Raw genomic sequence first — 15,984 nt, 5'->3', positions numbered from 1 at the left:
CATATTTCAATGTTGATCAAGCCAAACAACAGGACTAAATCAAATGCAAATATGCAGATTAACCTTAAACCAAATCATAATAAATAGGATTAACATATATTAAATTAAATCAGTTTTGATAAGATCTCTGAGGAAAGCAAAATTACAAAACAAATTAAAACAATGAAAAAAAAAAACAACAAAGGGTTGTCATCAGAATTAAAACTAAAGACACAAGAAATGGGGGGGGGGGTGTTACTGACCACATCCATATCAAAAGTAAATTGGTTATTTGCTATAAAGACAAAGTTGGTTGTCTCCAAGACTACTGTAAAAAAATAAAAATAAAAAAACTACTTACGATGGAACTAATGTCACAATTAGGGTTATACTTTACAAGATGATTCTGCTAACTGAGTACCAAAGTAAACTAATATTCCAAATACAGCTAGGCTTCGCATAACGTGAGTTCGATTAATGCAATATTCAGTTAACGCTATTTGAAAAATGATACCACTTTTCACTTTACACGATGGAAATTTCCAGTTAACGCGATCTTTTTTTTTTTTTTATGTAATAGCAGAAAAAGATTTGAATCGCGCTTTAAGCTTACCGCGAGTCGTACGGACAAAAAACAAACGTTTGCCTGCTGCCCGCCTCGGTGTGTTCCATCAACCATCGGAAGAAGGCGTGTTTGTCTCCTGCTAATAAAGTCAATGCAGACTTGCATTTAAAAATTCAAATTTTTAAATGAGCCAGATGAAAATGTTACCATGAAGGAGATAATGGTAAAAGAATTAGATGAAATCTTTCGTATCGCATAGAACCTCAAACAAAAGGTTTGATGTTCTCTGCGATATTTATTTTGCCAGGGCCCAGAGAAGATTGTTGTCGGCTATCGGAAATTGATTGATGAAAAGAGAAAGTCAACACTGTTCAAATATTTCCGCAACAGTAATTTCTTTATTATGTATTTTATGTCAGAGATTCCCAAAGTTTCTCAGTTCACGGTGCCTTTAATGTCTCAGTAATTTTTTCAAGGCGCACCCAGACCAAAAGAAATACCTAACAGTTTCGTTTAGTAGTTAGGTCCAAACAACTTAATAAGAAATGTTGAAACTGTGAACTACCTCGAGCTAGTAGTTCGCACGGTGTCCGACAGATGTCGAGTATCGCTGTGTTTCCCTCGAAAATTTAAAATATTCCACGGCGCACATTTTAAGAACCGCTGTTTTATGCAATAAACATTTAATTCCATAATTATTTTCATTATCTTTTACATTATATACATTGACGAGACTGCTCTGTATTGGAAAAAAATGCCGGATCGAACATACACTGCCAAAGAGGAAAAGACAATGCCAGGTTTCAAGGCTTCAAAAGATAGGGCCTCACTCTTACTTGGGGCTAATGCAGCGGGAGATTACAGATTGATACCACTGCTTGTGTATGTTTCTGGAAATCCTCGTGCATTTAAGGGTGTCAATAAAGCCACCGTACCCGTGCATTTCCGATTGAATGAGAGAGCATGGATAACAATAGCTCTCTTTGAGGATTGGTTTAAATGCTGCTTCATTCCCTAGGTTGAAAAATATTGTAAAGACAACAACATTCCTTTCAAGATTTTGTTTCTATTTGATGATGCTCCTGGACATCCAACGCATCTAGATGATTTCAATTCGAACATGAGAGTCATATTTCTACCACCAAACACAACCTCATTCATCCAACCTATGGATCAGAGTGTTATTTTGAATTTAAAAGCATACTATTTATGCACATTTGCTGAAGCATTGTCTGAAGTAGGTGATGAGAAAAATTTTACAAATAAGAGACTTGGAAATCTTACGATATTTACAACATTATCTTAAACATTAATAACGCCTGAGCGGAAATTACTAGAAGTTGTTTAAATGGCACATGGAAGAAAATATGCCCACGGCACGTAAAAGGCTTTGAAGGATTTGAAAAAGACATCGTATGAAGAGGTTACGGATAAGATTGTAAAAGTTGCAGAGCTACTTTAATTAGAGGTTGATGACAAAGACGTGGAGGAATTAATAGAGGAAGAAGAGAAGGAATTATCTAATGAAGAACTTATTGACTTGCAGGCAGCGATAGTGAAATAAGAAAATGCTGACAAAGCTCAAGATGAACGAAACGAGGAGCCGAGATGCTTCATCACCAGGGAGATGGCAATGGCATTTCGTGTAATTGCATCAGCAATGGCAAGGTTTGAGAAGATGGATCCTGACAGTGAACGATTCTTAAAAGTTAACAGAGGGGTGAATGATATGCTTGCCTGCTACAAAGAAATCTACGATGAAAAGAAAAAAGCCACCGTACAGTCATCCATTAATATGTTCATTCGTAAGGTTGAGCAGTTGACCCCTTCTAAATCTCCACAGCCCTCAACCTTCGCAGCAGCACACTTATCAGCTGAAGACATCGATTCTGGCAATGATGCTCAAGAGGTAAAACTTACTGACGTTATGCCTGTCTCCTCTCTTTTTTGTAATTTTGAAATTTTTTAAAATTGCACGCTTTTGTAATTTTTCCTGAGCATGAGATAAAAAATTGAATAAATACAATAAATAATTCTATTTACATGTTCATCGAACAATTCTTTTTTTATTCAATCAATTCAGCGAACACAGTTGCGAGTGCTGCACAAGCATGGAGGAAATTCCGACTTACGTAAAATCCAACTTACGTAGTGTTCTACGGAACGCAACCCTTGCATAAGTCGGGGAGTTCCTGTATTTCATTCCATTCATTTATTTATTTATTAATGCCTACCTTTTCACCCACACGCATAATTAGGGATTCCAGGCGATCTTCAATTTCTTTTGGTTCTGCACTCATTCGCCTTCTTTTCCTACTTCGGCCATCTACATAAAAGAATAATAAAATTCCTAAATATCAGACATTAACATACAGAATTTCAATTAACAGTAAAACTGCTGTAATCTAAATGCACAGCTCCTTCCCCCCTTTGTTCCCACTCTGTGCATACAACTCTCAGTCATAAAAAATCTCTGCTTTCATGGTTTTATCAAAAACATATTAGCCCATAAGGAGGTGAGAGAAAGATTGTCATTGTAGGAAAACCTGCAATGAGAGTTTTCCATGATCAATTTCAAAGAAAAGTGCAATGCATCATCTGAGACATATCATCTATGTGAACTGTGGTGACATGTAATGAAAAAGACCAGAGGTAAATCTGATTATATTTAACTGCATACTGTGAAGCATATGAAGTTAAATAAAATAAATGACCACCAAAATAGCTTACCATGTTGGATAAACATGATTTTTTCCTTTACAAACCCATGCTGTGCTTCCTTCAAATTGTTTCTATTCGAATGATCCTGTACTGTACTCTTGATCACTGATTCCATAAATTTGGAATCAAAGTGAAGTCAGAGTGATCTCAGTACTTACCAACTGCACCCTCAGAACTCCATTTATGTATTGGCAACACACTGGTACTTCTTCAATCCAAGGGAATTTTTCCTGCATCCAGAAATGCCCTTTAATAATTAACCTCAATTGTCCAATGCACTCTCTTGCTAACTTGCACATTACTGAGTATGTGCCATCAACTAGTGGAGCTTTATTCTTTAGACTTGGAAGTTTTTTTAATAAATAACTAGGGGCTTCACCCTTGTTCGCTTTGCTCACCCGGCGCACGCTTTTCTACATAAAATGTAGAGGTATGACAGAGTAAATCACACGTTTTCTACATAAAAGACACACTCGTTCTAATCTATATTTAATCAGGAAATGACCTCTAATTATTTACCAGTGCATTTGTAGTGACGTAATTGCCCCGCCCACTTGTACCATGTGATCCGCATCCCTCTTCTCTCATTGGCTACCCCAACCACGTAGCATTCTCAGGATCAAATAAATATCACTATGTAATTATTTACCTGCATTTACAGAGGTCACTTAGGAAAAGACATTTTGCTTCGGGTTCCATAATGCATGAGGAATATTGTTGCATCCAAAAGAGAAGGACTAAAATATTTACAAATTATATAAATATTTAAAATATTTACAAAATATTATAAACTATTTATAAATACACAAACTATATCAGGACGATGGGTCCCTTCATCAGCTGACATTAATATACAAAAAACGTTACAATGGAACTTCAAATGATGCTGGGTGTGGTCATGCATTAGATAGTGAAGCAAATGCAAGAGGTTGGTGAGCATTGCAAGACAAGTGCCTCTAATCAGGAGGCACTTGTCTTGCAATGCAACGAAGTTGACAATGTGTACCACATGCGCTCTACATTGTCAATAGCAACTGTCTGATTCTGCCCAGTAACCCATTTGTGTGCCTTCCATTTAACGTTCACCAACTTTGTGGATGTGCTTCACTGTCTAATACATGACCACAGCCAGCATCATTTGATATTCCATTGTAACATTTTTTATATATTAATGTCTGCTGATGAATGGACCCATCGTCCCGATAAAGTAGAGGTATGATTGCAAATAATTTAGTATTTTGAAAATAGTTTGGTATTTTGTAAATATTTGTATAGTTTTGTTATAATTTGTATAATAATAACATTATACTAATACACTAATATTATAACACACTGATCGAAATCTAATCAGGAAATGACCTATAATTATTTACTTGCTAATTTTTAGCGATGTAATTGCCCCACCCTCTACTCCCATTGGCTCGAATAAGTGACGAAATTGCTCTGCCCTCTTCTCTCATTGGTTCAAATAAATATCACTAGGAGGTAAACATTTTTAATGTATAGAGAGATAATCTGAAATGAATGGTTACCAATTAGAACAGATATTAACCCAGAGCCAAACACACAGAGTCACTGATACTCCACATGGCCTTCAGCAATATCATGCTCTTAATGTACTCAATTCACATAGATGAAACGTTTCAACAAAAGTGTTTTATTTGATTTCTCCACTGAAAATTCCAAAAATCCACCACTTTCAAGGATTGATAGGTGCTGGATTTTAAAATTTTCAGATTTTAGAAATGTATAAGTTGTTGAACACCCTGGAGAAGCACATATCAATGAATAATAAACACTAACAACCAAACTTATTTAGACCTGTAAACATTTTTAATGACTAAAATATAGTACTACTGGTTAAAATATAAATTAACAGTTCAATCTGTTAAATGTAAACAAATAAAAATAAACAACAATCACACAAATATCATGTGCCGTAATGTCAATTTAAATTTCATTCATAATATGGTATTGAAGAGAAAGAAAAATAACTTTGCATTGGGGGATAAAAAAATTCACTATTCTTCTTAAGGAATAATCATACCAAGGTATATGCAATCTTTATCAATATACATAACATTTAGATTTGATTAAAGAACTGGAAAAATTCAATCAATTTCTGAAATTCAATAATAATGATTATGTTATGTTTCATTTTTGCCATCATTATAACTTCACAAGATAAAAACAACAGAAAGCTCAAGGTCACTAAGCTTTCTTTTCCAGTTATGAAGCAAAAAAGCCAAACGATGACCTTAAATCACCTGCTGTTTTTCCCCCTATTTTATATATGTCCCTAATAAGCTGTATGACTAGTAATAATAATTGTGTCCATTTAAATCTATTGTTAGTCACATCAACAAGTTGCTGTTTACAAGAGAGTTTAACCACAGATTTAATCAAGCCTACATTGGCATTTTCAATCTCTCTCTTTGCTCTCAGCCATTCTAAAGTGAAACCACTAGATTGAGGATATATCACTAGATATATTCTCAGTGCCTGCAATCATGCCATGCCAAGAAAGAAACCATTCAACAACTTCATGCCATAGTGGTGCAGCGAGCGGGATCTCCTTCGTAGGTGAGTGTACACTGCTAGGATGAGGTTTCAATGAGCCTGTGCCTCCTTGCCACCTCCAAGTTCTTGTGATGTGTGAGGCCTATAAAAATACAAATTCTACAAAAAAAACTAAAATATTAATTCAAATAATTCATTAAAACAAGAAAAAAATTAAAATAACTCTTGCAAAACAGAAATGGGTCCCATTAATTTTAGTCATTATCTTTAAATAAAAATTGCAATCTTTTCGGCTTCTCTGCGAATATAGATATAGTTGCGTTCATAAAATATTCATCCAATGACGAAATTTTGCGCCTTTTTTACTCTTCCCGAATGCACTCAGAGTCTGCGCAGTACTTTCTCCCACTGATCACGAAACACATAAATCAGTCAAACTTGACTTAATTAAGATATTGCACGTATTCGAAAATCTGCTGAACAAACCATTTATTCCCAAATGCATCATCTTCAGTCTGTGCAGGGGGGCATTTTTTATTGTTCTTAACGTAAAAAACAGCTTTAATACAATATATAGAACTGTACAACATAAAATTATGTTGCAATTTAATTTTGCAAAACTTAAGCCTTTCTTCGTAAGAGCAACCCTTTGTTCCATTCACTAATCTTGTTTCCCTTCTCTGTACTCGTTCCAGCAGCTCTACATCCTTCTTGAAATGAGGCCTCCAGACCTGCATACAGTACTCAAGGTGTGGCTTGACCATTGCCTTATACAAAGGAATAATCACCTCCTTATCCCTGCTAGAAAAATTCCTGTATATCATTGACAAGACACCATGAGCTACTCTTGCAGACCATCTGCGCTGCTCAGAGAACTTCATATCTGCCTGCACAATAACCCCCAGGTCCGTTTCATTCTCTACCACTGCCAGTGTAGTACCACAGAGTTGATACGTTGCTCTGGGGTTGCTGTTTCCCATATGTAGTACTTTACATTTGTCAATAAACTTCATTTCCCACACTCTCAGCCCATCTGCTCAACCTTTCCAGATCCTGTTGCAGAAGCGTAGCGTCAGTAGTGTCCTTAACAACCCTGCGAACCTTTGTATTGTCTGCAAACTTGGACACTATGCTTGATATACCATCATCAATATCATTTATCAATACAGAAAACAATAATGGACCCAACACTGAACCCTGAAGGACTCCACTAATAACATTAGTCCAGGATGAGCAGTGTCCATTGATTACCATTCTCTGTCTTCTCCCGCTCATCCATCCCTTTATCCCTAGCAGCAATTTGCCTCCAATGCCACACTGCTCCAATTTGTGCAGCAGTCTTCCATGTGCAACAGTATCAAAAGCCTTTCTAAGATCCAAATATATAATATCAAAGTTATTCCCTGCATCCAGTTCTTTTGTGACTGCATCATAGTATCCACTTAAATTGGTCAGGCAACACTTTCCCTTAACAAAACCATGCTGTCACTGAAGTCTTGTCTAGATGATCCTGCAGTGCTTCTTTAACCAGTGCCTCCATTAATTTTCCTGGAACAGAAGTTAAGCTCACAGGTCTATAATTACTTGTGTCAGCCTTTGATCCTCCTTTGTGAATTGGGGTCACATTTGCACATCTCCAGTCCATGGGTACCTCCCCTGAGTCCAAGGAAGCTCTCATAATTATGGCTAAGGGTTTGCTTACTCCCTTTGCTGCCTCCTTTAATATAACTAGACAGATCTCATCCCCCCAGGTGCCTTTCTTGTGTTTAACTTCAACAATTTCTCCTCCACTTTACTCTCAGTTATTACAAGATTATCTAGCTTACTGCCAGAGTTGAATGCACCTCTGGCATTCCCCCTCTTTGAATAACTCCTCATGTGTGAATGTCGATGCAAAATTTTCATTTAGTTTGTTAGCTACCTGAGCACAGTTGAACCATCGATATCAAGTGGACCAATCTGATTTATCCCCTTCCTTCTAGAGTTTACATAAGTAAGGAACTCTGTTGTTTTTCTTTCCATCTTTTGCCAAAGATTTCTTGTAATCTGCCTTCACCTGCCTAACCTCCTTTGTAACTTGGTTACAGACCAGCTTATATCCATCATAGGCTTCTGTGTTACATGTTATTTATATGTATCCCATGCATTTTTCTTCTCTGCCATATGTCTCAGTTCATCTGACATCTATTTAGGCCTAAACCTTGAACAATATTTCTTAGTTAGTATGTAAAGCCTAGTAGCTTCCAAGATAAGTTCTTTGAATGCTTCCCATTTTGAATTTGCTGTTGTCATTTGGTCCCACTGTATAGAATTTAAATACTGTCTCAGACCATTGTAGTCGTATTTACGAAAGCAAAATCCCTTCCCTTTACCTCTGATGGTAGTTACCTCTTTGAGTAAATCCCACTTCAGCACTGTGATCACTGCAACCTATTGGTTCCTTTATCTGCAGATTCTTAATGCATGAAGAATCACTACTGATAATCAGATCAAGAGTATTACTCCCTCTAGTTACCTCCCGAACATGCTGATGTAGAAAACAATCATCCAATAAATCCACAAAAGCCTTGCTAGTGTGTAAGTGACCAACCCACAAATTCCAGCTAATATCTGGGAAATTAAAATCCCCCATTATAAGACTCTCTGATTTACTGGCCCACTATTTCCCTGTACAGTTCCTTATTATACTCATTAGTCATTAGGCCTATACCCCACTCCTACTCTCAATTTTGATCTTCCAATGCTTATGTCACACCAAACTGACTCAACATTGCATTGTCCAGCGATGTCGACTGACTTCACTTCCTTGGATTTTACGTGTTTCTTAAGTAATAGCATAACCCCTCCTCCCTTCCTATCCTGTCTATCCTTTCTGTGCACATTGTATTCCCCAAATTCCAGTTCTGCATTGCTTATATCTGTGTGACCCCACGTCTCTGATATCCCAACAATATCTGCCTTTGATGTTTTGAGCAATACCTTAAATTCATCAAATTTGTTTACCAAACTCCCAGCATTGGTGTACAGGTGCATGTACCAAGTATACATGCACCTGTTCCTATTCTTAGCTACTCTAACACAACCCATGTGTTTACTTGTACCGCAATGACTCCCAGCAGTCTCTGAAATATCGTGCATCTTGTTTTCCAGGCTGCTGCCCATTCCAATAGAAGCAGTGCAAGAATCACTTTCACCTCTGCCAGTGGCTACTGTTAATCTAGTAGTCCTTGTATCCCCCTAAGATATATTAATATGTCTTAATTAATATAATTAATATATTAATATTAATTATTATATTAATATTGATTATTATTAATATATTTATAATTTATTAATTAAGATGTTTAATATTAATGTATTTTGAACTTATAATGTATTTAAAGATGTTTAATAATTAATGTATTAATCGATGTGTTAATTAATATTAATTAATAATAATTAATATAAGATATATCCCCATTATATTAATACTCGAAAGCTTTAAAAAATAAACTTAACCTTTGGAAAACTGAATTTGAGCATAATAATACTGAAATGTTCCCGGGTTTTTCTGATTTTGCTAATAGTAATAATATTGACATTTTACAATTCAGGGATGTCATTGAATCCCATCTAACAATGCTAATTAAGAATTTTTTCAAACTATTCAATGCATCTCCTGGAAAAAAAGTTGTATTAGATTCACGTTCCTTTGCTTTTGAAATTAGCATTAGCATTAGTAGAGGTATATGATGCAAGAAAGCAAGCTTATTCAGCATCAGCCATAAAAAAAAAAAAAAAAAAAAAAAACACCACTCCCATTTCACCTCTCCGTTCATTCGAAATACCTGTCCAGCTGAGCCTTAAATTTGTTTAGGCTATCAACTTCAACAACAACCAACTACCCGCTGGCTAAATGCAAATTTCCACACATCTAAAACTTCACCTCTATCAGATCACCTTGCCGGTGCCTAGTCTCCAGACTGTAATTTGCAAAACTTAATTTGCAAAACTTCATAAGAGCAACCCTTCGTTCCATTCACTAATCTTATTGCCCTTCTCTGCACTCGTTCCAGCAGCTCTACATCGTTCTTGAAATGAGGCCTCCAGACCTATATACATTACTCAAGGTGTAGCCTGACCATTGCCTTATACATGGAATAATCACCTCCCTATCCCTGCTAGAGAAATTCCTGTATATATCACTGACACGACACCATGAGCTACTCTTGCAGCTCGTCTGCACTGCTCAGAGAACTTCATATATGCCTGCACGATTACCCCCAGGTCATAAAAAACACGCCTGCGTGCTCTGGATTCATAATTTATTTTATTTTTGTTACACAGAGCATTAAAACTATGATAAATGAATTAGCTTTCGGCTGGGTGGCAGCATTCATCAGATTAAAATGCTTTGAAGATTAAAATGCTTCAAAGCATTTTAATCTGATGAAGGCTGCCACCCAGCCGAAAGCTAATTCATTTATCATAGTTTTAATGCTCTGTGTAACAAAAATAAAATAAATTACCCCCAGGTCCTTTTCATTCTCTACCACTGTCAGTGTAGTAACACAGAATTGATACGTTGCTCTGGGGTTACTGTTTCCCCCATATGTAGTACTTTACATTTGTCAATGTTAAACTTCATTTGCCACCTCTCAGCCGATCTGCTCAACCTTTCCAGATCCTGTTGCAGCAGCATAGCATCAGTAGTGTCCTTAACAACCCTGCCAACCTTTGTATTGTCTGCAAACTTGGACATTAAGCTTGATATACCATCATCAATATCATTTATAAATACAGAAAACAACAACAGACCCAACACTGAACCCTGAGGAACTCCACTAATAACATTAGTCCACGTTGAGCAATGTCCATTGATTACCACTCTCTGTCTTCTGTCACTCAACCATCCCTTTATCCATAGCAGCAATTTGCCTCCAATGGCACACTGCTCCAATTTGTGCAGCAGTCTTCCATGTGCAACAGTATCAAAAGCCTTACTAAGATCCAAATATATAATATCAAAATTATTCCGTGCTTCCAGTTCTTTTGTAACTACATCATAGTATCCAATCAAATTGGTCGCAAGACCTTCCCTTAACAAAACCATGCTGAGCTATAACTGAATTCTTGTCTAGATGATCCTGCAGTGCTTCTTTAATCAGTACCTCCATTAATTTTCCTGGAAAAATTTTCTGTGCCTCCATTAATTTTCTTCATGTCCCGAAATTACCATTGAGCAAAAGGAAGATCTTATCAACCTGTCTTCTGACGAAGCATTAGTGCTCGTTTCAAAACTACTTGTGAAAAATTTTGGCTTTCTCTTCGAGATGAGTATCCAGAATTATGAAAATTGCAATTATGTGAGGTTTGTTTCCTAAAATTAACAGCTATAAAAACAAAACAGCATTGATCCAGGAGATTAGCAATTTCAAATATTGCGTCCAAATATGGACCAAATGTTATCGATTATCCAGGCTCATCCTTCTCATTAATTGTTTTGTAATTGTTCATTTTTTATTGTTTTGTAATCTTAATTGAAGAATAAGAATTTGATTTGTTATTTTTGCTGTATTCGATAAAAATATTAAACAATTATTTTAATGCATTAATTAAAAAGGAAACCATTTTTTTATTCCTTTCTCCATACTCAAATAAAATTTTCTACTACATAATTTATAAAATGCCATTTTCTCTAAAATATTCTCGAAGTTTTATTTTGCAAGCAAAATAAGCTTGCATGCCACCGGTCTAGATCCTGCGGTGCTTCTTCAACCAGTGCCTCCATTAATTTTCCCAGAATAGAAGTTAAACTAACAGGTCTGTAATTACTTGTGTCACCCTTTGATCCTCCTTTGTGAATTGTGGTCTCCAGTCCATGGGAACCTCCCCTGCATCCAAGGAAGCTCTCATAATCATGGGTTTGCTTACTACTTTGTTGTTGTTGTTATTCGGTTTTTAGGAGCATTAGCAACTAGGGCCATATTGCTCCGGGAATATGCGGTGGTCATTCCCTGACCTTTCCGCATCCTCCGTATTTGGTGGTGACGGGCTCGAACCCCGGTCTAATCAAGAAGCATGTGCTACGCACTGCTGCTGCTCCTTCCCACCTGGCTACGGAGGTGCTGCTTACTCCTTTGCCACCTCCTTTAATATAACTGGATAGATCCCATCCACCCCGTGCCTTTTTTGTTTATCTTCAACAATTTCTCCTCCACTTTGCTCTCAGTTCTTAAAAAATCATTTAACTCACTACCATAGTTTAATACACCTCTGGTATTCCCCTTCCTGAATAACTCCTCATGTGTAAACGTAGATACAAAATACTCATTCAGTTTGTTAGCTCCCTGAGCAGGATCATCAACAGTTGAACCATACTGGGTAAATATACTTGGATTTCAGGAAGCCTTTTGGTACTGTTGCACATAAAAGACCACTGACAAACTCTAGCAATCTGACATTAACAGCAATTTAATTGTCATCTACATATCTTTTCCATTTGTGCATGGGGAAGTCTAACCCATTGAAGATCCTGTTTTCCAGTTCCTCAATGGCCAAATTCGCTCTTATGGCGCTAATGGGAGAACCCATGGTGTGCCATGAACCTGCTTATACATAACTCCTTGGTAGACTATAGTGGTGCTAGAAAGGCAAAGTTCCACACCGGAGCAAATATCCTCCACGTTCGCCATTATTCAGAAGGGGAGAGAGGATGAAGTACTTCATTTGCTTAACAGCTTCTCCCAATTTATCCAGTTCACCTCAGAGGTGGAAGCAGCTGGTACCCTCCCATTTCTAGATGTATTGCTCTCTAGAGCAAGACTTAGGCTTAAAACAGCAGTGTTTAAAAAACCTATGTACCAGAGCCAATACACTCACTATAATTCGCCGCAAACTATGCAACATAAGAACAGCATTGCTAAGTAATTATTAGATAAGGTAGAGTCCCACTGCAGTACCTCTGAGGATAGAGAAAAGGAAATTAGACGAGTCACAGCAGACCTTAAGAAATGTGGCTACCCTCAGAGGGTCATGGACAAATATGTAGGATGGGTGATGCCCAGGCAAAGTGAACCGTTGGTGCCAGTTGCCATCACATACATTCCCTAATATCTGGGCCTTACTGAGCATATAACAAGAGTGCTTCGTGAATGCCAGACATGCTGTGTGCAGCTGCCAGGGTGTAGGTTGCACACGGTGGTGTTCCAGGTTAAGGACCCTATAACGAATGATTTCAGTAGTGGGGTCGTATACGTGATAAAGTGCCCGGATTGTGGGGAGTGTTATGTGGATGAAACTAGGCAGCGATTTAAGTCTGGAGGAACACATGAATGCTATAAAAGCCGCAGATTATGGAAGGTCCACTGTGGCTGAACAATTTTGGGAGAAGCAGCACCAGATGTCCCCAGAGGATGCGGTCATCGTTAACTGGGCACATGGGTTCTGGAACCGCAAGTGGCTCGAGAGCTTGCGAATCTGTTCATCAGACAATAATACTATTAACAGAGACAGGAGTATGCGTATGCATCCCCTCTTTGAGGCTGTGGTCCTCAGTATGGATGGTCCTCAGTACTTTCCACGCTCCCGAGCCATTTCCAGTTCTAATACGCATGAAGGGAGTACTGCCCATGTGCTGGTCGAACCACGTATGGAAGTGCCGTGAGCCTGTTATTTAAGGATGTGTTGTGTAAGTTTTAACTTACTGTTGAGAAAGGAAGCGGATGCTTCCAAAAGCTACAGTCTAGTTTTAGTACTTTTATCCTATATTTTAATTGTTTTATATATTTATTTTAATCCATTTTAAGTTTTATATTTATTGTAAATAGAACTATATTTTATTTTACAGTATTAAAATTTTCTTAATTTTCTTAATTCAATTTAAACGGTTGGTGTACGAGTTTATTATTGTGACATTGTTGTCTTGTTTTTATCAATTTTGCTGTTTAATTAATCAAATGTTAAAAATGCTTGTTTTGTTATTAAACTTTACTTATGAACGTTTAAACATTTTTGTACTGAAATATCTGCCTCTGTTTCACATGTGTAATACTGTGATGTACACAATACTTTTAAGAGAAAGAGAGTGGATTTTTAGAGTGAAAAATTTTGGAATAAGAATTAAGGTCACATATTTATCGTTATTTGTAGTGTCAAATGATGCAAGAAAGCAAGCTTATGACACCAGCCACAAAAAATAAATAAATAAAATAAAATAAAATAAATGAAAAGGAAAAATAAACAAAATTATTTCAGTATGTATCTATAACTGATACGCATATGCAGGAACAAAGAAATCACTCAGCTTAGACATGGGGTTTCTTCCTGACTTGTCAATTATTTATCATTTATTTGTGAATCAATTCGTATTACCTTCAAAATAAAATTTTCCATTCCTTTTCTTCACCAAACATTTGAAATGGGCCAGAGATAATGAAGTCTCTGAAATATCACCTTCTCAACTAGAAGCCAGTTATCAGACATTTATGGAATTCGGAGGTAGAAGGAAGAAGGTTAATAATCTTTTAATCTAAAAGATATTGCCAAAACAGATTAGAATCAAATGCCTTAAAATGTTTTAACAAACACTGTTAATGGCTTCGCATAGTTCCTTAATTTATCCAAGCTGTGATGCTTCAAGGATTGAGAATGTTTTATATAAATGCTTATATAGTACATGTTTAGTTTTGGCATTTCATATAGCCACCAGATGAAATCAAACATAAAGTTTCTTTTAGCATGATACACTTATAGGCTTTGCATCTATTTGTTCATGTGCTAAACCTTGTAAATAATACATATCAAAATATACAATTATTTCCTTAAAAAAGGTTGTCTTTATGTATTAAGAGAAACAGCACTATACATTGAACTAATAAAAATAGTCTTTCAGGGGATTCCAGACTTGGCCATACTGAGGAATATCCTGCACTTTTTTTTTTTTTTTTTTTCCTCTCCCAGAAATACACTTCCTTGATTTTAGGGTTAAAGGGGTGGAAGGGAATTCTGGGGAAAAGGAAATTATTAACATTAGTCCATTTAAACGACTGTAAGATGTAGCACTTTTTTTTAATGCTAAACATGATGTTCGAACAATGTTTTATACTTCTGAGATTAAAAGACAACCACACGATAGCCTTCCTTTCTTTCCGCCTCACAAATCACTACACATAAAAACAAGACCTTTGCTTAACTCAATACTACAATTGGTTATTTTCAAAACGTTGTGCAATCGTTTGTTCGGAACAAAATCCATAAGGGCCTTTTCCTTAAAAAAAAGGAAAAAAAAAAAATTTTTTTTTTTTTTTTTTGTATATATATATATACCAGTATTAACGTTCTGAACTTATTCTAGTTGTAAACGCTATCTAAAATGCTAAGTATTTTATTTAATCTTCTATTACAGATGTAATGTTTACAGCTAAAGAACAGTTTATATCTATTCACGTTGAATTAATAACAAAATTGTATTCACTAACCATCATCTTCGTAACTTCGACGCCTACTCATTTCCTCTATAATTTTCAGTGCTAAGGTGCTGTAAAATTATGTGTACAAAGACAGAAACAATTCATAACACAAATCCTAAACACCCAACACGTTCATAAATGATTTAAGCAACAAGAAACGCACGTTGAACGGAGAGCTAATCAAAATGTCAAATAGGGAAACTCAACAAGTAGCCCAATGCGCCAAACACATAGTAATGTATCAATTCTGAATTCTCTCTCTCGTTTGTTTCTTAACTTAACTGACTCACTAATTTAATACAAACTTGGTTGTCTGGTACTAAAAAAGAAAAAATATCCCTACACTCAATGAAGCCACTGGTCTGGCCTAACATGCTACCAACTTTACAAAGTTCGAATAAGTAACGCTTCACCAATGGAGAAAATTATTGTTACTTATTCTCGGAGGATACTACCACCCAGTCGGGACCGTTTCAAGGCTTATTAGCCTGTCCTCGGTATGTGGGTAAGGTCCCCGGTGTTGCACTCACGAAAACGGAGTTGTGAAGTATAATTCCACAATATGAGAGACGCCAAATGCGTTTACATAGTAATAGTTCTAGAAAAATAAACTCACACTCAGAAATAAATTACGCATTGAGGGTTTAATAACAAAACTGAAATTCACCACACAACTGCCAGTGTATGTACACACTCTTTTATCGTAGTAGTGAACTACTTATAGAGAATAAGTAAGAATAGTTTTTTTCC

The 15,984-nt window shown here is 36.4% G+C and overlaps 1 protein-coding gene across 1 annotated transcript in view; it reads right to left on the bottom strand.

Moving 5' to 3' along the window:
* The window catches only part of Cbp80 (Nuclear cap-binding protein subunit 1), a 393,330-nt gene extending 377,954 nt beyond the window's left edge, over positions 1-15,376 (bottom strand). The window contains exons 1-2 of the mRNA XM_090368459.1: positions 15,244-15,376; positions 2,779-2,870 (exon numbers count right to left, since the gene is read on the bottom strand). Coding sequence (XP_090224585.1) covers positions 2,779-2,870; positions 15,244-15,274 — 123 coding nt within the window. The 5' untranslated portion in view covers positions 15,275-15,376. The remainder of the gene's footprint in view (positions 1-2,778; positions 2,871-15,243) is intronic.
* Between the last annotated feature and the right edge of the window lie 608 nt (positions 15,377-15,984).

This window comes from Mastigoproctus giganteus, chromosome 2 (assembly GCF_048544385.1).
Source record: "Mastigoproctus giganteus isolate SK-2022 chromosome 2, ASM4854438v1, whole genome shotgun sequence".
Taxonomy (NCBI): Eukaryota; Metazoa; Arthropoda; class Arachnida; order Uropygi; family Thelyphonidae; genus Mastigoproctus; species Mastigoproctus giganteus.
Note: the sequence above shows the minus strand (reverse complement) of the source record. Positions and strands in the feature narration are given on the sequence as shown.